Raw genomic sequence first — 24,538 nt, 5'->3', positions numbered from 1 at the left:
TTAACATTGGATGCCAAAAAATTGGTCTTGTCTGTCACCCAGCACAGGTATGCTGTTTAATACTACAATTAGTGTTTTAGGAACTAATTATATACAATATAAATCAATAATAACATCAAAGTGCACTGTACCTGTGTATTTATGAGGCAAGACTTGCTGTGGGGGTCTAGGTAGATGTGGTGTAACTGCACATCTTTCCCTGTGGGGGTCCGACTCCTGTCTGTCTGCTCCTGTTTCAGCTGGGTCAACGTCAATGTCCTGATTGGGTCTGCAAAGCCTTTCTTATCCACATCTCTGTAAACAGACGAGCAAAACATCAGATTTCATGAGGTTTAACCATATATTGTATTTTAATTAACTAAAATGACAAATATCTTCTGATTTGAAACATTTGTTTATTTTTAAAGGTTATTCCACTCTTATATCCAATAAAGACTGAATTCTAAAAATTCCAGGATCACACAGAATTGTGACTATAGCTGAGAATCATTCAGCATATTGTCATTCAATTTAAGAGGCACACTACAGGTAATCTAAATAAAACACTGATTATTCAACAAATACAAAAACCAAGGAATCACTGAAAAACACAAGCATGTGACTGTTGTTTATGTATCAAAGTAGGCTTAGGTAAGTATTGTGGTATTTCTGCCTGATCAGCAAAATTTAACAAAGATGGTATAAGTAGGTTAATCAAAGAGATGAGCGATGTTCCCCAGGCAATGTTGTATGCTTATGTGTATGGGCAGTGGTTACATAAGAAGAGCATAGGATTCTGAATGAACAGCATTTTGTCCTTTAATAATGGAATAGTGCCACTTAATTTCATCTGACTGGCCTGGTGATGCCTGTCTGCCTGTCAGGGCAGCTCTCTTGTTGCTCTGTGTGGAATTTTTGACCATTGTCACTGTACAAAGGAAAGGACAGGCTATTCAAATGTCTGTGCTTGTCTTTCTCCTGTGCTTCTTTTAACTAACAACAAAACAAATGCTTTGTGCTCCCACTGTCTCCATGACTCTTCTGAGTATATTGCCACATTGGTGTCAAGACTTCTAAACATTCTAGGCTGAACATCAACATCATTAATAATGTTATTATTGTGTGAAATAATAACTGAACCTCCCTTAACTTTTACTAGGCAATTAATTGGAATGCACCTCTCAAGGGAACTGGTCCATTAATTACACTAATGGTAGATTCTTAAAGCCAAAGAGGCATCTTGGAAAAAGCACTACCCACTCTTTATGAATGTCCACATTGGCCTTCGACAGTGGGGGGCTTGTGTGTGTGTTGATCTTGACAGGAGGGCGGTGGGCATCTGCGCTGGCTGGCCGGACAGGAACGTGGCTCAGTAAACCCAGACCTTCACCAGTGCTACCAGCAGCCTGGTGTAGCCATGGACTTGCTGTATTCTGCACACACACACACACATATACAACATTATAAAATTACAGCAGAATCAGGGAGCTGCAGAGATGGAATACAATAAATAATACAATACAAAAAACATAACTGTAATCTGCTTCGACAGATTACCTTCTTTTACAGGTGACCCTACATTCCAGTCAATAAAAAGGACTTAATAAGTGTAACCCAGCTTAAATGAGTGAATTGAACTGACATGCAGAGATAAAGTGTAGTGATATTATGTAAGGACAAATCCAGGATCTCCTCTATATATAAAAAGTAATAGAACAATACCTGGAACATTTTAATGAAAAAGAAGACGTAAAGATTTACAGTTTAAGGCCTTCGTTCATACAAACCCCAATTTTTTTGACAGCTAAGATCAATCAAAGATCAAATAAATGTCATATATACATGCACAGTTTCTCAAAAACACAAATGCATGCAAATATGAAAAACACCTACCCTCCTCAGAGAGGCCTCAGAATTCACAGTGACAGGATTTTCAGGGTGAACCCACTTAGCTGTGGGGGACAGGTTAAGGCCTGGGGGATAGGAGCCTGGTGTTCCATTGGGGTACTGCCAGAGGATGGGGTACAGGCCCAGTCCTGCTGCACCACTGTGAGCTTGCGCTAGTAGAGGTGGTGGAGGGGGGCCTTGACCCTGAAAATCAATAGTTTTTAGATTATTATTATTTCGAGAGAATGTTGCAAATAATGTTTAACTTCAAACTGTCATATCCCCATTAAACAAAATGGAAGATGATGCAACACTACTCTCACATTCTCATTCTGAACAATCCTTGTGATTGCAGCTTCAAAAATGTTTATGTATTTGGAGTCAGACCTGTAAGAACTGCTGCTGGTGAGCAGTTCCTGGGTGAGGCAGGGTGAGGTGACCCAACCCGCTGGGGGAGTCAAGCCGAGGGTGGCCCCCAAGAAGAGATGTTGTGGGAGGATGGATGGCTGGGAGTACTCCGGGGGGCAAAAGGTGAGGATGAGGTAGGGCAGTGTTGTGAGCAGCAGCAAGGAGATGGGAGGTGGCATGGGGGTGGGTTGAAGGTGTGAGGCAGGGGGAGTGGGGCGACGAGGAATGTAGGGTGTGTAGATGAGGATGGATATATGCTGCCACATGGTTGGATGAGACAGTGGCAGAAGCAGAGTTCTCTGCATCAGAGCGGACAAGTGCCGGGTCCCTGTAAACAGTGAAGGTCTCGTTCTTATCAATGATCAAAGGGCTCTTGGTGCTGTTGCTGCTTATACTACCTCCACCCGACTCTGACCGTGCCAACACTGGCTTAAAACCAGACCGTGAAGGTTCTGAAGTTTCTACTTTAGTGGATAAAGAGCCTGAAGGAGGTGGGGATGTATCAGAGTACCGTGGTATTTTATGTTTAGAGACCTCTGGAGAGGTATTGGGTTTAGGTTTGGAGATGTCCAGCAAGCCTGGGTGGGATTTAACTTTGAGAAGTTCAGTTGGGTTTGTATTGGGGTACAGATGGCTCTGAGAGTTGTTAGGGTGCTTGGGTTTCTGTTTCAGAGAGTCAAGCTGAGGTGGGTTGGGGTTTGGGCTGGTGCTCATTTTGGATTGGCCTAAGTCAGAGGGCAGGACTGTGTTCATCTTGTGGGTGGCCAGTTGCTGCTGTGAGTGTTTTCGCATCTCTTCAGATGAAAATGGGCTCTTAATGCAAGGGTGGACAGATGGGTAGTGTTGTTGTGTGTGCTGCTGCTGTTGAAGATGTTGAAGGAGATGATGAGGAAGAACAGTTTTCTCCTTCTCTACCAGCACCACATTATCAGCCACTGATGTAACAGGCCTGAAAAAAGGCACAGAAGAAAGTGGTAGCTTACATATGTCCAAGACAAAATTACATACATGACTTATATTTATATCTTAAATTTGTGATAATATAAGGATAATTGTATTCAAATCCCTATATATATAAATAACTCCTCAAACTTGTGTGTACATAACAACAACGTGCTCACTTTGACCACATAAATAGTAGTTTTTTCATAAATAATTTCCTTCTTGTAATGCATGCACATGAAAAATCAACAATCTACATTCGGTGGTGGAAGAAAAGTATTTTTACTCAAGTACTGTACTTACAATTGTGTCCTACTAAAACTACTCACTTTGAGTATATCAACTTTATGCTACTTGACATTTCTGAGCTGTGACATTTCAAGGGACAAAGACTATTACTATACTACTACATTTATGTCACAGTTAATGTTACAGTGGTTGGATTTGAAAGCTGATTTTACCACAGAACCACACTCCGTACCATGACTGTTTCACAGTGAATCTTCAGGTACATTTTTACATCAGTTTCACTGTTTACAATTATTAGAGAACAAAATCCACCCAATGAGAAGACATTAAATTGCTTACATGGTGTATATAGGTGCATCTCAATAAATTAGAATATCATCAAAAAGTTGATTTATTTCAGTAATTCAATTCAAAAAGTGAAACTCATATAACGCTATTATACAGATTCATTACACACAGTCTGATATAATTCAAGTGTTTGTTTCTTTTGATTTTAAGCTAATGAAAACCCAAAATTCATTATCTCAGAAAATTAGAATATTGTGAAAAAGTTCAATATTGGAGACTCATGGTGTCACACTCTAATCAGCTAATTAACTCAAAACACCGACAAAGGTTTCCTGAGCCTTTAAATGGTCTCTCAGTGTGGTTCAGTAGGCCACACAACCATGGGGAAGACTGCAAACTTGATAGTTACCCAGAAGACTTTCATTGACACCCTGCACAAGGAGGGGAAGACACATTGCTAAAGAAGCTGGCTGTTCACAGAGTGCTGTATCCAAGCACATGAATGGAAAGTTGAATGGAAGAAAAAAATGTGGTAGAAAAAGGTGTACAAGATAAAGGGATAACAGCAGCCTTGAGAGGATTGTGAAACGAAGCGCATTCAACAAGTTGGGGGAGATTCACAAGGAGTGGACTGCAGCTGGTGTCAGTGATTCAAGAGCCATCACACACAGACGTATCCAGGACATGGGCAACAACTGTCACATTCCTTGTGTCAAGCCACTCTTGAACCAGAGACAATGTCAGAGGCATCTTACCTAGGATGAGAACAAAAAGGACTGGACTGTTGCTCAGTGGTCCAAAGTCCTCTTTTCATATGAAAGTACATTTTGCATTTCATTTGTAAAGAGGAAGATGCGAGACAACAGACCCAACAACACAGAAGAGCTGAAGGCCACTATCAGAGCAAACTGGGCTTCCATAACACCTCAGCGGTACCACAGACTGGTCGTGCTGCACTGCTGCAGTAATTCATGCAAAAGAAGCCCCAACTAAGCACTGAGTGCTGCACACGTTCATACTTTTCTGTAGTCCAACATTTCTGTGATAAAAAGCCTTTTTTTATTGCTCTTATGTAACATTCTAATTTTCTGAGATACTGAATTTGGGGTTTTCATAAGCTGTAAGGTATAATAATCAAAATCTATAATCTATATATTGAAAAATTGATCTCTATACCTTTAAAAGGAACTCTTTTACTGTGTCTGAAATTACTGATTTTGTTTTTTTTTTTTTTGCTTTCCCTCTGCATATACAGTGGGTACGGAAAGTATTCAGACCCCTTTAAATTTTTCACTCTTTGTGTCATTGCAGCCATTTGCCAAAATCAAAAAAGTTCATTTTATTTCTTATTAATGTACACTCAGCACCCCATCTTGACAGAACAAACCAGAATTGGAGAAATTTTTGCAAATTTATTAAAAAAGAAAAACTGAAATATCACATGGTCATAAGTATTCAGACCCTGTGCTCAGTATTGAGTAGAAGCACCCTTTTGAGCTAGTACAGCCATGAATCTTCTTGGGAATTAATTCAACTGCATTTAATTTAATATTAAACTATTATCCAGGAACATTTAGGAGCACATTTATTAACACTTTATGGCCTACAACAGAACAAGTCCACCACAGCATATCTTTACAGTTTTACATTCATGCTCATAACATGATGACGTATATGGAAAGTGCTGTAACCGGCAGATCAGCTCTATAGCAAAGCCACGGTCTGCATTATAGTGGTTTTGTTGTGTGTACATTTTTACGAGATTTGTGCAAACTCATTTGCGGTAGGAAACTTTGAGACGTTGAACTGGGGTTGTGGCTCTAAGAGCTGTTGGGGTGCTTGGTAGGATCTGGGACATATTGAATGTATGATATGAAGGCGTAACTCCTCTGCTTTTATATGCAAAAATAATTATTGCTCTATCTTTTTTGGTTGCAATTCTACAGGCATTTAAAAATAGGTATGCAAATAGGATTGTGGGTCCTCAAGTTGGTTTAAAAGGGGACAACTGGACAGGACTGTCACTGGAGACCTTTTTTGGTGACCTTCAAAAAAAGCCGACTGTCAGAAATTTAAGAGCTACACTTCTTAAACTGCCCTGCTGATTATGCATTAAACTGAAGACTGTTCTCACCTGATGACCTCTGAGGGAGCAAACTCTATCTTGTTGCCTAAGGTCCTGGCTACTGTCATTCCACTTCCCATAATGCCTTGCTGCTGCTGTATGGGGGTCTCCAAATCTGTTTTGCGGCATCCTTCTGATGACGAGGGAGAAGGCGGGACAGGAGGTGAGGAGGCTGGAGAAGGATTGAGGAGGAGGTAAGGTGAGAGGGCTGTAGACTCAGCCTTCTGGGATGCAAGCAATGCTGATACAGCCTCAGAACTCTCGCGGTGCACCGTAGCCTGGGCATCATCTGTGATGTCGATCACCGTGCTGCCATGGAGGTGGGAAAACGATGGAATTTGGGATTGAGAGAGGGCTAAAAAAAAAAAATAAAAGAAACTCTAAGAATACAGCATATACTGTTATGTATTGTACACATGGCAGCTGACTGTAAGCTGACTGTACCTTTCACACTGTTCTTGCTCTCCACAACACCACCTTGGACAGCGTCAGGAATCAGAGGTGTTTGCTGCTGTGGGGACTGGGGGATTTGTGTTACTGCCACCAATTCCTCCTCCTCCATTGTGATTATTTTGCCCGTTTCTTTAACTACACTTTTCTTGTTTTCCTCATCTGCATGAAGCTCCACCCAGGGGGAAAGATGACCAATGAGAGAGGAGGAATCGTTAATTTTGTTGCCCTGTATTAACTGCTTCTCGTCTTCCTCCATTTTGGAAACGGCACTTGGTTTTATATCACTGCAACGAGTCTTAAGTTCATTTTCAGAGTTGGGCTCTGAGGACGAGGAAGAGGAAGACGAGGAGGATGACGAAAATGAAGAGGAGGAAGAGGAGGATGAGGAGTGGGCTGTCCTCTTGCTGTGTGGATTTTCTGAGTCACTGCTCTCTGACAGATCAGATGCCACGTCTGTCTTCAGCCTCTTTAGACCAGCCTTTCTCTCATCTTCCTCACCCTTTCTACGTTTGTTGACCATCTGCTTTGCCTTGGACTTTGAGTCTGAACAAATAAAAAGAAAAAAAGTTATTTTTTGAAAGTCAAACTTAAGTTTGACTACTTTCTATCATGTGCTTCTCCATCTCATTCTTAACCCTCTAAGGGAGTTTTAGGGCCCTGGACAGGTTTTGACATGCCCTGATATTTGTGTTTTTTTCAGTTGCTTCAAAATATATCAATGGCTCAAGTCTGATAACATTGTAATCAGTACAAACTGGGCTACAATAATATGTGAGCAGCATGTTTACACATGATTGTGTTTTTGAGAAAACAGCGTTATGCACAGTTAGTGAAAAACAACATTTTTAAGTCACTGAAATAAGACAATAAAACACATACAGAACATTGGTTCACAAGACTTTGGAGAACTGGATCTTGTAGCCTAGAGTGTTTGCTTCCAAATGATGTGAAAATTATCTTGTTCACTCATTCACAGAAAATAGGAATTTGGAGGAATGTGGAGAGGGAATTACTGCAATGCAAATGTAAACGTTCGTCGTATGGGTCGCATTATTCCTCTGATGAGAAAGTAAACGCTTCATCACTGTCCAGAACCATCCAAAATGCTTCTTCACCCATGCAGCATGCCATCATCCAAGCGCACAGAAAAAATGAGTAAATTCTATGATGAAGCTTGATGTTTTATGCCATTTCTCAGGGGCATGTACATAATTACCTGATTTCCATATGAACAGTGTGCTCAGTGTGAGGAGGGATCACATTAGCTATGAGGTGAGACAGGAGAAACTGTACCACTCCTTATTTTCATACGGATTACATAAAAAGATTGTTTTCGACTTTGATTCATTTAAACAAAGACATTTCAAGCTTTTTATACATATATGTCTCATGTCTATGAGGCAAGTATTCGCTAACATTCAGGTTATTTTATTTATGTGTCTGTGAAGAGAGATGACAGACAGAGAAGACAGAGAGTGCACCCTGTCTGCTTTCTTTATTTTACAAAAGCACAGCATTTTGTTGTTATTATGAGTGTATACAAACTCTTTACAATCAAAACTGACTGAGTAACTGAGTAATTTAAATTTGTTTCTGCGTTATCTGGACAAGATGCCACAAAATGTGCTGGCACGTTCATCAACCCCTGAGGGTTAAACTGAATTCCATTGCTTGTAGCTTTTATTTTTCTCTGTAATAGTGTCATTTATACTGGCTAACAGTAAAAAAACATCTCAAGATTAATATTTTTGGCAATAGAGCCATGGTATTGTCTTGTGGAATTAGTGAATAAAAGGGTGTGTTAGAGGGTCAAATTTAAGTCTTTGCATCTCCAATTAATCTCTCAAGATTAAGCTCAGTGAAAAAGCATTCTTCATGATATCACTCACCTTAATTATATTAGTTCCTTGTTTATTATTTTCATTTATTCATATGATAATGGACAACTAGCAGCTCTGAAATCATGCAATACTACAAAATAAAATGATAAAAATAGACAAGACCACATCTTTACTACTGTTTGCTCTGTGTACTTTTTAAAAATGTCCTCCTGTGATGCACTGACCATTATAACCAATGGGATGAGTGAAAAACGTTATTTATACTAAAATTATGCTGCTTAATGTCTCAAGACTTTTCTGTATTAATATGCAGACTTATGTAGCACAATGTTCAAGAATGTCAAGTGCTTTGAAAACCAGTTGCATTTCAAATCCAGTTCAAGGCTGATAAAATACCTTTTTCAACGAAGTCCAATGGTAACAAACAAATGTTTTGTGTCAGCTCAGTGTTTTTATTATCAAAAAACATTCAGACAGGTATTTTTACTATTGGCTTTATCTGAAACCTCTTCATGTTAATACCACAAGTTACTTCCCAAAGGGCAAAATGAAGACTGAACTAAGACTAACTCAAAGAGTTAGTCCCCCCCAAAAGCCTGTCTATGTAACCATTTCCTCTTTGCTACTCAACGACTGATTGTCGAATACGTACAAAAATGCCATACCTCCCAAAATATGAAGCACCCCTCTGTAAAACTATAATTGTGTGTGTTTATAATTCAGCAAGGCCAACCAAGTTAGTACTCAATGAAATAATCAGGATGATCATGTTATAACAAGACGACCATACTACTAGTACTATTCATGTTGTCTTGTTTGTTGCTTCTACCATTATTAATTTTAACATGTCAAAGTATCAACAGCATCTGTTGTTCTGTAACAGAAAAGAGTTACAGAAATGACTGACTGCCACAACATAACCTTAGAAGTGTATATAAATGTTTTTGATTGCTATCCAGCAGTGTTTGATGGTGACTTTCCTCACCTCTCCCTGTGTTCTCCTCTCTCCTGTCCTTGTCATCCTCTGGAACACTGCTGTCTGATCCTTTTCTCCTGGAAGAACGAGAATTGCGCTGATCTCTCTGCTCCCGTCCACTGCTGCTGGGAGAGTGGTGCAATTGGCTAGTTGGTTGCTGGCTTTGCTGTGACTGGTTCTGCTGCTGGGAGGCCAGTGTCCCTTGAGAACCTTTTGGGTTGGAGCCTGATGAAGCCAAGATGGGGCGAGGGCTATTGGCTTGGGCTCGTGTATAATGACTCTGCCATTAAAAAAAATAAAAATAAATCATGCATCATTACAGTCAGACAAATGTACAGACCAAAATCCCCAATATTACTATGAATGTATACCATCTGTTATCAGTTTATTAGATAAACATCTAGTATCTAACACTATCTATTATGACAGCACAATCATTTCTTTGTAAATGTTACATTGGACTAAATCACCTAGATGCTACTTTATTAAGGCTATAGCAAATTCAGTCCTGCATAAAAAAATTTACCATTTGTGAAGGTTTTAATATTTGGTTACTGAGGAAACTTGTGTTGATTCAACTTTACGGTCATCCTGGAGGCTATATTTTGGGCTCCTGCAGACTTGTATGTAGTTTCTGCTGCGATGTCGCCATCTAGTACCAAGCGCTATATTAAAGTGTGGAAGTAATGCGCAATATTGTAATGGGGTAGTCATTCCACCTTACACGGCCAGACCTAAATCGACATTATCAATGTGCTATCAATGATGAGCAACCAATCACATAACTGGTCCCGCCCTCCCAGCCTTGATCGACAAATTCATTCTGCTGAAAAATGGCATTAGGATACTGGGCAAAATGGCATCGGAAAATAAAAGTCAACAATGGAAAAAATGTCATTTTGAAATAAAAACTGCTGCAATTAAAAAAAAAAGAGTTTTGCAACAAACTCTGTTATTGTGAAAGCAAGCATAATGAAATAATTCATAATAAGTACATTTTTACAACATAATGAAAATAAATTTATGATAATGGGCTGAATTTTAAAGATGTGTTGAATTATTTTGCAATTTCGTGGTCATATTATAAAACCATGTATATTTATTTAAATAATTTTTATGTTTTATTCAAATAATTAGTTATTTCACCAACTTATACATTACTGTATCTTACCCAACATTGGCACATGTTCTACTGTGACATCAACTGCTGAAAGGTGTTTCTATTATTTTTTTTTACTTTAATGATAGTAGATTAGTTTAGACAGTTTGTGAATATTATCACATTTGTAAATGAGGATTTATTTATGAGGAAGATTTGGACCTTTAACTATGTGTACCTCTCCAAGCACCACCACCTTAACGTGGTGGAGGGGTTTGAATGCCCACATGATCCTAGGAGCTATATGCCTCTGTTAGTGTCTCCCAAGGCAAATTGGTCCTAGGTGATGGGTCTATGATGACAATAAAAACAGACAGGATAGAGACCCTGACCAGAGGGACACCAGGACACCACCCTGGAGCCAGGCCTGGGAGAGGGTCAGGCCCGGTCAGGCTCAGCCCATAGGAGGTATGCGTGTTCCTCCTCCCGTGGATTACCACTCGCAGGAGGTGTCATGCGGGGCCAGTGCTTTGTGGTTTGGGTGGCAGTCGAAGGCAGGTGCCTTGGCATCCCAAACCCCCGGACATGTCTACTGGAACATGAAACGTCACCTTACTGGCGCGGAAGGATACCCCAAAGGGAGTGCTCTGGAAATATGGAATTGACTGTATGACTGCAGCGAGAGCCTGTTTCGCATTGCCGGCGCTAATTCAAGCTTATTCATGGTGCATGTTGGTCTTCGCCAGGGCTGCCCTTTATCAGTGAAACAGTGAAAATGACTTATATGGCCAAGTATGGTGACCCATACTCGGAATTTGTGCGCTGCATTTAACCCAATTCCAAAGTGCGCACACACAGCAGTGAAAACACACCGTGAACACACACCTGGAGCAGTGGGCAGCCAGAGCTTCGGCGCCCGGGGAGCAGTGCGCTGGCTATTCACTCTGTGCCACCAACAATTCCTGCCGGACCTGAGACTCAAACTTGCAATTTTCGATTCTGTTAATTATTTTTATGTATGTATTTTTTAGGTGCAGCCTGGGTGTGGAAGGAGTCCGATTTGATGACCACAGAATCAGGTTCTGTTGGCTTCATCTAACCAGGACCTCCACTGGGGCAGGTTGCATCCAAGTGTGACGTGGCTGGGATGAAGATCCGCACCTCCAAATGTGAGGCCATGGTTCAACAGGCACTCAGCCTGAAAAGGGTGGATTGTACCCTCTGGATTGGTGGAGAGTCACTGCCTCAAGTTTAAGTAGCTCAGGTATCACAAGTGAAGGTAAAATGCAGCAGCCAACTGACCCATGGATCAGTGCAGTGTGTGCAGCGATGCGGTTGTCGTACCAGTCTGTCATGCTGAAGATGGAGCTGAGCCTTAAGGCAAAGCTCTCAATTGACTGGTTGATCTACGTTCCTACCTTCTCCTATGATCATGAGCTTTGGGTCATGACCGAAAGAAAGAGATCCTGGATACAAGTGGCTGAGTTTCCCCCGCAGTGTGGTTGAGTACTCCCTTAGAGATAGGGCAAGGAGCTCAGCCATCTGGGAGGCTGTTCCTCCACATCAAGAGGACCCAGTTGAGGTCATATATGCATCTAGTTTGATGCCTCCTGGGTGCCTCCCTGGGGAGGTGTTTCGGGTTTGTCCTACTGGGAGGAGACGTCGGGGCAGACCCAGTACACGCTGGAGAAATTATATCTCTTGGTTGGCCTGGGAACGCCTTGGTATTCCTCCCGAAGAGCTGGTGGAGGTGTCTGGGGAGAGGAAGGTCTGGGTGTCATTGCTTACATTGCAGCCCCCACGACCCAGCTACGGAAGGAAAGAAGGAAGGAAAGAAGGAAAGAAGGCAGACAGACAGACAGGCAGACAGGCAGACAGACACTTTTTTTGGGATGGATGGATGGATGAATGGTGTACCTAACAAACTGCTTATTGGGTGTATCTTGGGATGCATTTCAAGCAGTCTCCCTGTTGTACTGTCTTTAAATGAAAATGGACAAAAAATACAATTTACATTAAATTTCAGTGCAATGTAAGAGAATATAACATCATGCTAGATATCAAAGTATATCTACATCTGAGCATCAGTGCTTCTTTTATGCCTCATGTACAGCAGCTGATGAAAGACTGAAGCTAGGGTTTCTCTTTATAATTAAATCTTGTCTTTATGACCAGAAAGTTATATATATGCATGCACCTTCTCAATGTTTCCATGCCTTGGATACAGTTTTTCATGGAGCACAAAGGTTTGTAACAAACCTTAAAGGTCTAACTCACCATTGTGTTTTGTATATAAATGTTGGATGGCCTTCCTTGTCCACCTGCAGGCTAAAAACATCTCTTAATTTATAAATCTATACTAGGTCTCCATCCACCATATCTCCAAACTTTAATCCAGATGAATTGTGTAGGAGGCTACGGTCACGGTCCAGTGATTATTTTTTCTTGTCAGTTCCAAAGATTCAGACTGAACTTGGAAAAAAGACTTCTAAGTATTCAACTCCTTCCTTCTAATATTACACTGTATTTCCTGATCTGGACAGAGAAGAAGGAGATGACTCGCCATACACACCAGATTTGTATGCTAGAAAAACAAAACAAATACGGATAGAGAAAAAGAATAACAAAATGTACATTGTGGATGAGGATTTGACAGTTTTGCAAGATGTGAGCAAGGGGGAGTCTGATGGAGGAGAGGTTTCAGACTTAAGTGATGAGGAGTGAGTTGAAGAGGAAAGTTCAGACTCAGCTTGAACCTCAGCGGAAAAAAAACGAAACGTCCGTGAATACAAATTGATTTGTACAACGGGACGTTAAAAATACGGTTTAAAAATAGTTACAGTAGCCTGACAATACATTCTTCCACTCCTATAGCCCAGAAAGGTCCAGTATATATCTATACAAAGTCACACACAGCAGTCAGTGTTAGGTGTTTTACTCTCCCTATGTTGCTGTTAACCTTGTTTGAATAGAATAATGTATAAATACAGTAATGAAGGGTTTGACCCTTGGTAAGAGAATGTCATTGTGCCACTTTGCTTAATTACTGCTCCATGATCCTGACTCTGTCTGGATACTAGCTATCTGGAAACATGCTAGAAAGTGCTGTTTAAAGCACCTATATCTTTGACTTTAGCTAATGTCCAGATGGAAATTGGAATAAAGAATGGATAGGGGGAAAATACAGGGAAATTAAATATAGTACAACAAGTTTGCCGAACTGCCCACACCAATCCAAACATTTCACCCTAAACTAATCCTGCTCTGGGCGATTGAAGCAGGTGAATGGGCTATGGTGTATTAACTCAAACTCCAACAAAAAAACAATCTCTGTATCTCTGAATAGCATATTGGACTTGATTCCAGGGTTTGGAGTTAAGGAGCAAATCCACGTTACACAGAAGTGTGACTGTACCACCATAGGTTGATTCACTTCTGTCCACACCCATCTACTGCAGAAGTGGTTTGGTGGGGCCTGCATATCTGTGACCATACCTAACTGTGATGTAGCATTTTGTCACTGTGAAAGCTGCACTGAACAGGGTTTAGCAGAGGATGCAGCAACTACAGTAGGCAGGATTTTTTTTTTACCTTGTTTCTGCTCCCTAAAATGAATATTTAACTTTAAAAATTTCATCTACAGATTGTGGCAGGCAGTTACTGGTGTCCATCAATACACTGTCAGAAACAATTACCAACTGTCTTTGCACCCAGACTTTATGTTTTATGATTGTTTTCACTGGGGTACCTGAGTGTTGCCAATGGTCCCGCCGGGCCCCCCCCCCCAACCATCTTAAATGTGTCAGCACCAAAATAAAAAAAAATAAAATAAAATAAACAAAATGAATATAGAGAAAAAATGGGACTAGGAGAAATTCTTAATTACTGAGGGACCAGAATGGCTGGCTGACTGTGTTCAATGAAAATGATTCACCAATGAGGTCCTTCCACAAACAGAAAACAACACCAATCTTTAAAATATGTTTTGCTTTTGCCACCTTGTGGAGTGCTGCCAAAAGAAATTATCCTATTGGTAGCCAGAATAACAGTGTATGTCTGTGGTTTGTGTGCGATTTCTAATGTAAATCTAAATCAACACATAGGAACTTCTTTTACTTCAAAGTTATTGCCATTAAGAAATGGAGTGAAAGAAATGACAGACAATTGGTTTAGAACTGTTGAAAATGAAATATTTGGACAGCCTTTATGAAAGTACATTACGATGTTCATTCATCTGTGTCAAGTTACTTTAAATAACTGCGCCGACATCAGGGTGGGGGGAGATGAAACAGCATCTCCTCCTCCTCTCTCAGGTTGTCTGAATGCCAACATTCACTCCAAACTTTGTTTCAGCTGCAGACTTTATTACCTGCACTTTGAAGTCTGCAGTATAGCTCTTTTTTTGGGTGGGATTTTCACTTGTGTTATACTAGGAGTTGTAGTTTTATAGCATGAACATAAATTTTTTACTTTTTCAGTGGTACAGTATTATCTTCAATTGAGTCAATAGTGCCAAGAGTGCCATCTAACGCTAGTGAATAGTGGACAAAATGACTGTAAATACATGCACATTTGAGTCGCTTTGCTGTAAAAGTCGCAGGACAAGCCAGAGGAGTAAAAATACTCTAGACAGTATTATGTGCTCACTGGGACCATTCCATGGTTCTATATTGTCGACCTATATTGTCGTAGTTTTTCTCACTTTGGTTTGTAAATGTAGATTTTGCTAACAGTTACATAAATCAATATATTTTAAACTGTTCACCTCTTCAGCAACACTGATCACTGATTTTAGGAAACAGTTCTCATGTGACTTTGTGCATTTGTACTCACATGGGCAGTGTTGTTGTTTTGGCTGGATCGTGACCTTCGTCTGGAGGTGATGCCAATGTTTTCTCCTTTCAGAAGGGAGTGGACTACATCATCCAGAAAGGTCATCTGGACCATGGATGGATCCACATTCTGAGGTTCTAGCACCTGAACACAGTATACAGATTCACTTAACACTGTCCATGTAAGAACAATGTTTGACCAGTGCAAATTTGCCAGCAAAACCTTTTGACAATATATTTAACTAAGACCTCTTTCCTACAACAAAAAACAGATGAAAAGTAATCTTCAAAACAAAATATGTTGCAGTGACCGTGGAGACGCCATGGCGACTTAATTGGTGCAGCTGAGACTGATTACACCATGATGATCTGGCTATTTGACGGTAGGAGATTTCAGTAAGAGATCATCGTGGGGAGTCAGCTGAGATGACACACAGCGAGTTGGCAGCAGACATCAAGCGAGCTAAAAAGGCCACGCTCGGCAACCAGGGGGACAATAGGCACTGACAACTTAAAAGAGAGGACGAGTCGGTTGGCAGTGAAAACAGTCCAATGAAGATTCGACTGTCGTCTGGGCAGGTGGCAGAGAATACATCACTTGTGGATACTGTCTCCAAGGGACCAGTGCCAAGGAACTGGAGAGGACTGCACGGGCAGGTGGTGTTGACTGCACACCAAGCAAAGAGCTGGAGGAAGATGGGTAAAGTGGCTGCGGAAGACGGCCGCCGAAGAAGAAGCACCCAGCAAGATATATGATCAGTAACCAAGTTATTAATAAAGAGCATGGAGCTACTGATCTTTGTCTGTGTCAGCAGGGCAGGAGATTCCACTGTGGCAGAGGAAAATGCCACGGTCACAAATAAACTAACTGCTGTTTTAAAGCAAAGTCTTTTTCAGTCACCTTTATCTACTGAGTCATGCAGCGCAGTGCCTGACTAGTAAAACACTATCCCCACTGCCCAAAATACACCTGTTTCTTAGAGGCTGATTTAGGTGTTGACCTAAGCAGAATTTTACCTTTTAGTAAAACTATGTGTGTGCCAGTAATGCTAAATCCTAGCTAATGGTACTGCTTCTTAGATGAGAAAAAGCAAAAAAAAAAGAACTAAAGTCAGGTATCAGCCCAGTAAAAATGTAAGAATAATCATTAAAAACATGCAGACAAGAAAACAGCTTTTTTCAAAAATTTAAGCTCATTTAAGCATAACATCTAAGGGCTGTGGATAAGGATGTACATTTACTTTATGTTCAAATCTTGTTTATTGCTGTTGGAATAATGATTAGAGGATTAATGTCAGCAGTCAATCATCTGAACATTCCTACAGGTGTTCATTTTATGTATAACTATATATAACTACATACTTTTTTAAACAGTGAAAATTGTGTAAGTGTACCTGGTCATTCATAACGACCATGTTTCGACTGAAGAGGTCGTGGTGTGTAATGATGCCAGTGAACCACTGGGTGGCTGAGTCTTGCCTGTACACACGTACACGGTAACCATTCAATGAATAGGGACCTGGAAGCAACAGAAAACAGTTGCAATATTATGCTTCCACTGCAGGTTCAGATAAAAAGGGACAGACAGTGTGATAAAAAGACAAATAAAAGCTGATTTATAAATGAACAGTGATGACTATACATTTTAATAATGCCACAGTGTACACAGAGTTCTACCTAAAAGGGCGTCATAATAAGCTTACCTTGCATGAAAATTTCCTGCACCTTCTGGTCTTTAAGCCAGCTCTTCACTTCCTCATAGAGCTGAGGGTTGTCTCTTAACACTGGGTTCTGACTGTCCACCTCATCCTGGAGAACACACAAAGGATATCAAAGGATCAGAGTCAAACACTGCAACATGAACTTGTTTATATTAAGTTACTTCACATTGAGGACAGACAAATTCCATCTCTACCAGACACAGTGGTAAGTGGATTTTGCCTCTTTCCCTATTCAGATTTATGCTGCAAAACAAACGCTTAAAATGGCCTTCTGGCCTTTGGACCATCACACCAAGGCAAATTATATTAAATTTACAGGACAGGGAAAATGTTTAAACAGTAAGATATACAATGTTCAAATTTATTGTGAAGTAGCCTATTTTAAGATCACAAAAAATATAGACTCTGAGTCTGAAAAAGAAGACTAGTAAGAACCTGAGTGTGATGCTTGACTAGAAGTGATAGTGAGAAATAATTGCAATTTTGACCTGTAAAACCCGACTGCGATCTCTGTTGTGACAATAAATCCTTCACCATCATCTGGTGAATGCTCAGACTAAAGTGTACATTGAATACATGAAATAGAGAACAGAAATAAACCTACAGCAATTATACACTCTCACACACACACACTCTTTGTGCACACCCAGCTTAAAAAAAACATTATTTCATTTCAGAGTCTTTAAGTGTAGGTGAGTCAGAAGGGAATACTGAGCCAAACACTGAAAACATATGAGCCAGCACCATTGTTAGTAGTGAGGCAGTGTTGTAGAAATGTTTCAAAGGTCATATAGCTGTACATACAAGTTTGTGTGCCTCTCAGCCAAATGACACATTGTTGATCTAAATCTAACTCCTGCAGTAAACAGATATTCAAAATTATTCTAATTTCATTAACCTAAAAACAGTTACTGTGGCATGTACAAAAGTTTAGACTAACTATTTTTCAGCTACACTTCCTGCAGATCACGTCAAGCTCTGAGATAGGTTGTCTTACACACAGCATGTTTGGTATTTACCCATAGACTTTCAACAATTTTCAACTCGGGAGACTGAGAGGCCTATTCTATTTAGTTCTACCTCCACACTGAACAGCTAGCAAGATGTTCTTTTCATCAAAACACACCTTTGGTGACTGTGACCAAAGAATTTACTTTCAACTTTGAAAAAAGAATCCATCTTATTGAAATGTTGACTTCTGTGATAACGTCACAGGTAAGGTGGCCTGTAGACCCTGCTTTTGCATAATGAGTGATGCACCACCCCCTATACCTTCCTGCATCTCATTTGGGACAGACAGTGGGGTTTGAGGTTTTTGCAGTGCTTTCTGTCCACCGAATGTGTACTTTTATCTAAAAGTTTTCTTGGTCTTTCAAACTTTTTGTGTTTTGGTATCTCTTTATAGCACGTGTCAAACTCAGGCCCGCGGGCCAAATGTGGCCCGCCACGTCATTTAATGTGGCCCGCGAGAGCATAAAAGGTCTGAGTGTTTAAAAAAATAGGTCAAAAGCGTGCTTTGACCAAAAACTACATTTCCCACAATGCCTGTCGACTGTGATACTCGCGAGGTAACGGCTCCCCGCGACTACACAGCAGTGTTTCCACGTCAATGCTAACAAGTGGAATTGAGAGTTAAATAATGACCCCAAAATGTCCAGAAAGAGAAAAGTTGATGGAGATAGAAGACTGTTTCAAGAAAGATGGGAAGGCGAATACTTCTTTGTGCTTCAAGGAGAAAGACCGGTATGTCTTTTGTGTTACGAGGCGGTATCGGTTGTCAAAGAGTATAATCTACGCCGGCATTTTGACACCAAACATGGAGCTAAGTACGCCAAAGCTAGCCTTCAAGAAAAGCAACAACTTGCCCAAGAATTAAAAGGCAACCTGCGGTCGCAGCAGAGTGTGTTCACGAAATCCACAGCCAAAAGCACTGCGGCAGTGAAAGCTAGCTTTATTGTGGCTGAAGAAATCGCCCACGCTTCCAAGTCTTTTTCAGAGGGACCGTTTTTGAAGAAGTGCATGCTGAAGGTCTGTGAGCAGGTGTGTCCCGACCAGATACAGACTTTTAAAAATGTCAGTTTATCAAGAAACACCATCGCGGACCGAGTTGCGGAACTAGCAGAAAACCTTGCAACACAGCTTTTTCATTAGCTGTTGATGAAAGCACAGATAACACGGATACAGCGCAGTTAACAATTTTTATTAGAGGCGTGAAGTCGTATCTCTCTGTCACTGAGGAGCTGTTGAACGTTTGAACAAAGTTAATGTCATAACTTGTGTTTGATTTTACTTTTCTTTATTCACATGGATAGTTTGATCCTTAATTGATGGAGTTATCTGGTTTTCACAACCTGACAAATTAAAAGGATTTATGTTATGTTAACAGAGGAACGAGCAAACATATTTTTTCTGTGCAACTGTTATGCTTGTAACTTGAATAAGTAATAAATTCAGTTATTTAACATTAAGGAGTAGTTACATTTATTTTACATTACATTCAGTTACATTTAGTTACATTTATAAGTTACATCTGGCCCTTTGAGGACAGCCATTATGCTGATGTGGCCCTCAGTAAAAATGAGTTTGACACCCCTGCTTTATAGCCTTCCCTGCTTTGCTGGCATCAGTTAGCTTCATTTTCACATCCTCAGTTAGTTGCTTCCCTCCCACAGTGGACAAGGTCAGAGGTCTGTCTGCATTCTAAATGCTGGGCTGATACTGTAGATCGTAATAGAAAAGAAAAAATAGATGAACATTCTGAAAGGCAATTCCTGTCACCCAGAGAAAGTCAGTGATGAGACTGACAACTAAAGAACAAAAATGACAAAGAAACACAGTCATACAGAACATATACAACACACTAGGTCAAGGGATCAGTGCAACCTGAATTTCCCCTCACAATGCAGAGCTGCATGAGTCAGAGAGAGAGACAGAGACTGAGGCTCCACAGGAAGCAGAACAGACAAGATGAGACCACAGCTTTCCTTTGACCTTTCAACTACCCTCCATCCCCCACCAAAACCTCACTCTCCCTCTAGTCCTGCTGCAGTGTTCTAGTTTCCCAGCCTTGCCCAGCTCTAAATAAAACCAACATGCACAGTGAAAACAGCACACTGGAATGCAGTGCTGCGGAGGTCAGTAAAAAACATCTCTCATACATTCTTACAATTTTTAGGTTTAACGTTTTCTTATAAACCCTCAGTCAATCCCAGCAATGCACAACAACATTGCCTTAGAGTAATAAAATAATGGATGTAAACAGTATCTTTATGTTCATGATGTGATTTAGGTTGCCAAAATGCAATTTCTAACCCTGGATTCACATCAGTCACATAAAAATGACCTATAACATAACCAAGTCTGTACATGACAAAAATAATTGTATTACACCTCTAATACATTGGTGATGTAGTTAGTATCACTGCCAGTTTTTAAAGCCTGTAAGTAGCTTTTTTTATCACATATCCACCTCACAGTTCTAATGTTCTATCAGTCATATCCTAAAAGAGATACAATATTTTAGAAAAGAGTTGCATGAAATTTTAAATTTGAAGGAATACTGCCACCACTGGAAAGTGGAGTTAATCTACTGTGATATAAATAGAACTTTTATCCAGCCTCATAAAACTCTCACTTTCCTGTTTGAAGTTTAGTTTTACATTGGCAGAAAATACCAAACACGTATGTGCCTGAGTCTATTTCATTTACCACCACTGCAGTCTAGTCTGGATCACTACAGGCCTGTTTAGACATGATACACACAGGGACAGGGTTACCAAGGCAACATGATCATCATGCCCACCAACTGGTCTATTTTCATCAGACTAGAAAGAAATAAGAGGAGAGAATTAAGTATATTAACCCTCTGGGGTCTAAGGGTGTTTTTGGGTCCCAGACAGGTTTTGACATATGCTTTTTTCAGTTGCTTTAAAACATATTAATGGCGAAAGTCTGATAACACTGTAATCAGCACAAACTGGGATACAATAATATGTGAGCAGCAAGTTTATACATGATTGTGTTTTTAAGAAAACAGTATTTATGCATGTTAGTGAAAAACTAAAATTTTTAAGTCACTGAAATAAGACCATAAAACACATATGGAATATCGGTTCACAAAACTTTGGAGAACTGGATCTTGTAGCCTAGAGTGTTCGCTTCAAAATGTGAAAGTCATCTTGTTTGCTCATTCACAGAAAACAATACACCGATTTAAACTTTCTGAGACACTTTTTGTTTAGAAAAGACATATGCAGGAAGGTGTGCCTGATCATGAATAATCATGCGATTTACCGGAGAGGACAAAGAGCCGCATAATGAGCCTTTCAGTCAGGAATGTGGCTGAGAGGGAATTACTGCAATGCAGATGCAAATGTTCATCATCTGAGTCGCTTTTTTCCTCTGAGGACAAAGTAAACTATTCATCTCTGTGTGGAACATACGAAGCACTTCTTCACATGCGTAGTGTGCCATCATCCAAATGCGCAGAAAAAGTGAGTAAATTCTATTATGAGGCTTGACATTTTCTGCCATTTCTCGGGAGTGTGCATATAATTACCTGGCTCACCTCAGATTATTTCCATATGAACAGTGCGTTCAGTGCTAGGCAGGATCACATTAGCTATAATGAGGTGTGACAGGAAAAACCGTACCGTTCCTCACTTTCATACAGATTATATAAAAAGTGATGATTTGTTTTCGACTTGAATTATTTCATTTAAAAGAGAACATTTCAAGCTTTCTAGCCATATATTTCTTATTTTTATGAGGCAAGTATTCACTGAGATTCAGGTTGTTTTATTTACGTGTCTGTGAAGAGAGATGACAGAGACAGAGAAGACAGAGAGCGCACCCTGTCTGCTGTCTTTATTTTACAAAAGCACAGCGTTTTGTTATTATGAGTGTATGCAAATAAAACTAGACTCTTTACAGATTCGAATGATATATTACTCCTATCTGTACGATCAAAACTGAAGGAGTAATTTAAGTTTGTTTCAGCGTTATCAGGAGAAGATGCCACAAAACACACCGGCACGTTTGTCAACCCCTGAGGGCTAAACAGAGATTCAATCTATTGTAAATCCCAAATGTAATTCAAGCACCTGGCCACCAACTAACACAGGTGGAGAATATGGATAAAATCTTCTATCACAGTATGACGTATACTGCATTTTATGGCACAGATATACATTGTGATATATTTAATGTACAGGGAAGTTAATTGAAAATGTGTTAATGAAAAAAAGACTAATGAAAAAATGTCAGGAAAATTTGTTTTGACTATTAAGAAATAGGAAAGCAAAAAACAAACCAATCTACATTATTAATTTCATTTAAAACTATGGAAACTGCTGAAAAGATGATAGAAGTGTGTGCTATTTATTTTCAATGAACCTCTGGTGTCAGATTCAATTTCTGACAATAAACAACCATGGTGTGAATCTAATCTCTAGTGGTTTTGAATGGACCTATGATAAATACCGTTGCCAACCAGGACAGAACTCGCTCACCAACAAAAGCTGGAGGACAGGATGCATATAGGATAAAGACAGCCCATCAACAATAAAATGAGATTTTTTGTGTGCTTTGAGATAATGCTACAGACACTTTATGATCTACTAATTACAATACGTTACTGATCACAGCTGTAATTATTGTTGTCAGTGTTTTCTTAGGTCTGTTTATATGACTCAAGTTACTTATAAAAAAACAGCAAATACAGCAAAGGCCTGGGGGACACACATCACATTGTAACACGAGGACAGCTTAAGCACCACATAATTAGTACCATAAAAACAAGTATGACATACATTCACACATGGAGGCGAAGACATCTGGCCTCCTTACACCTTTCCTTTCAGGGCCTGAGTTCATTGTCATGGAGACACTGAGGCTGAGGCAGAGGGAAACAAAATGTAGTATTGATTTTGATGTCATTGTTTTAAAACTGAAATGATAAATGGGCAGGTGGATATAATATATTTTGTCTATGTGAGAGATTTTTATCAGGTATGAGGATGTGCATTATGGTACAATACTCATTGTATCTGAGGATCACCTGATCAGTCATTTTATTTGATACTTATACATACTTATTTGATACACTGTATGGAAATAAGACTATGCCAGAAGTTTTTATAAATGGCTGACACACACAAATATTCACACAGTACGCAGTTGCTTTGACGTGACATCTATCGAAGTGCAATGTATACTGCACTTCACATTCCATACTAAACATTCACCAAGACTGACATATTTAACCACCTTTTTGTTGGCAGAGAAGGCAGAACCACACAAGATTGTACAGGTGTTTAAAGTTACTTGACACAGATGAATGAACATCATAATGTAGTTCAGCTTGTTGTTATGTTTAGCCTTAGTTCTTTAAAGGTTAATTTAGACAATTATGTTCACATGTTGCTACAACCTGAAAATGAGACCTGGGAAGGTAACATGAGAAGGGATATGAAATGTTCATTATTCAAATATGTGCCTCATATTCAGAATTTCCAAAGAATGTTCAAAATTTGAGAATTAAACATACATAATATAATGGCATAATATTATAACATGTTAAATTTGTTTTAATTTGATTGTTCTGTTCATTTAAGATACTGTATTTTCTGGACTATTAAGTTGCACTTTTTTTTACCCAGCTGGCTTATCCTGCGACTTATATGTGCATTTTTACAGTCATTTTGTCCACTGTTCACTAGTGTTAGATGGCACTATTGGCACTACTGACTCAATTGAAGATAATACTGTACCACTGAAAAAGTAAAAACATTTATGTTCACGCTATAAAACTACAACCCCTGGTGTAACACAAGTGAAAATACCACCCAAAAGAAAGAGCTATACTGCAGACTTCAAATTGCAGGTAATAAAGTTTGTAGCTGAAAAAGTTTGGAGTGAGTGTTGGCATTCAGACAACCTGAGAGAGGAGGAGGACTTTCTGATTCATGACCTGATGTTGGCGCAGGTGGTTAAAGTTACTTGACACAGATGAATGAACATCGTAATGTACTTCAGCTTGTTGTTATGTTCAGCCTTAGTTCTTTATAGGCTAATTTAGACTATAATTAGTATAATAAAAAATGCGACTTATACACCAAAGTGAATAATATATGTTTTTTCTGTTCAACCAGACTGTTTTTGCTAAAAGTGACTTAATATGGTAGTTATGAGGTACCAATATTTCACATTTACATCATATGTTTGTATTCATGTGCTGTATGTGTACTTGTCAATTAGTCAAGTCCTTCATTAGTCCTTTAGATAAATTGCGAAATGAATGTCAATAATCTGCGACTGAGAGGTGTAAAAGTAAAACAACTATCACAGGCTAGAGTTAGCAGCCACATGGAAGGCAATCCTTCCAGATCTATAATTGCCTCAAGCGTGAACCACCAGTGTTTGTTTGTTTAAACATATTAGCATATGTTTGTTTGTGTGTGTGTGTTTTTGTCAAGATTTTGTGGAAGTAACATGACACTGGAGTGAAAGAAGAAGCCTGTGACATCGGGGAGGAGGAGACGGAGGCAGGAATGGCTGAAAGAGTTGTACAGAAACACTGTAATTGAGGCAATCATGTGGGAGCACTGTAATGAAGAACATTGTGGAAGTTACAGTAGCAAGGCCCAAACAAAGTCTACAAATAAAACAGCTTCTACCTGTGATTTTGAAATGTTTGAATCATTCTCAGCACAGTAAGTGAGATCTTACAGCTGCAACA

At 39.7% G+C, this 24,538-nt stretch overlaps 1 protein-coding gene across 4 annotated transcripts in view; it reads right to left on the bottom strand.

The window, feature by feature from the left end:
• jmjd1cb (jumonji domain containing 1Cb) overlaps positions 1-24,538 on the bottom strand; it is a 158,411-nt gene that overhangs the window by 23,190 nt on the left and 110,683 nt on the right. For all 4 annotated transcript variants that reach the window (XM_026314673.2, XM_026314672.2, XM_026314675.1 and 1 more), the window contains 10 exons: positions 16,783-16,888; positions 16,474-16,598; positions 15,081-15,224; positions 9,158-9,428; positions 6,323-6,874; positions 5,888-6,233; positions 2,254-3,223; positions 1,873-2,070; positions 1,240-1,412; positions 132-294 (listed from right to left, as the gene is read on the bottom strand). In XM_026314673.2, coding sequence (XP_026170458.1) covers positions 132-294; positions 1,240-1,412; positions 1,873-2,070; positions 2,254-3,223; positions 5,888-6,233; positions 6,323-6,874; positions 9,158-9,428; positions 15,081-15,224; positions 16,474-16,598; positions 16,783-16,888 — 3,048 coding nt within the window. The remainder of the gene's footprint in view (positions 1-131; positions 295-1,239; positions 1,413-1,872; positions 2,071-2,253; positions 3,224-5,887; positions 6,234-6,322; positions 6,875-9,157; positions 9,429-15,080; positions 15,225-16,473; positions 16,599-16,782; positions 16,889-24,538) is intronic.

This window comes from Mastacembelus armatus, chromosome 19 (assembly GCF_900324485.2).
Source record: "Mastacembelus armatus chromosome 19, fMasArm1.2, whole genome shotgun sequence".
In the NCBI taxonomy this organism is placed as follows: Eukaryota; Metazoa; Chordata; class Actinopteri; order Synbranchiformes; family Mastacembelidae; genus Mastacembelus; species Mastacembelus armatus.
This window is presented reverse-complemented; position numbering and strand designations above follow the sequence as displayed.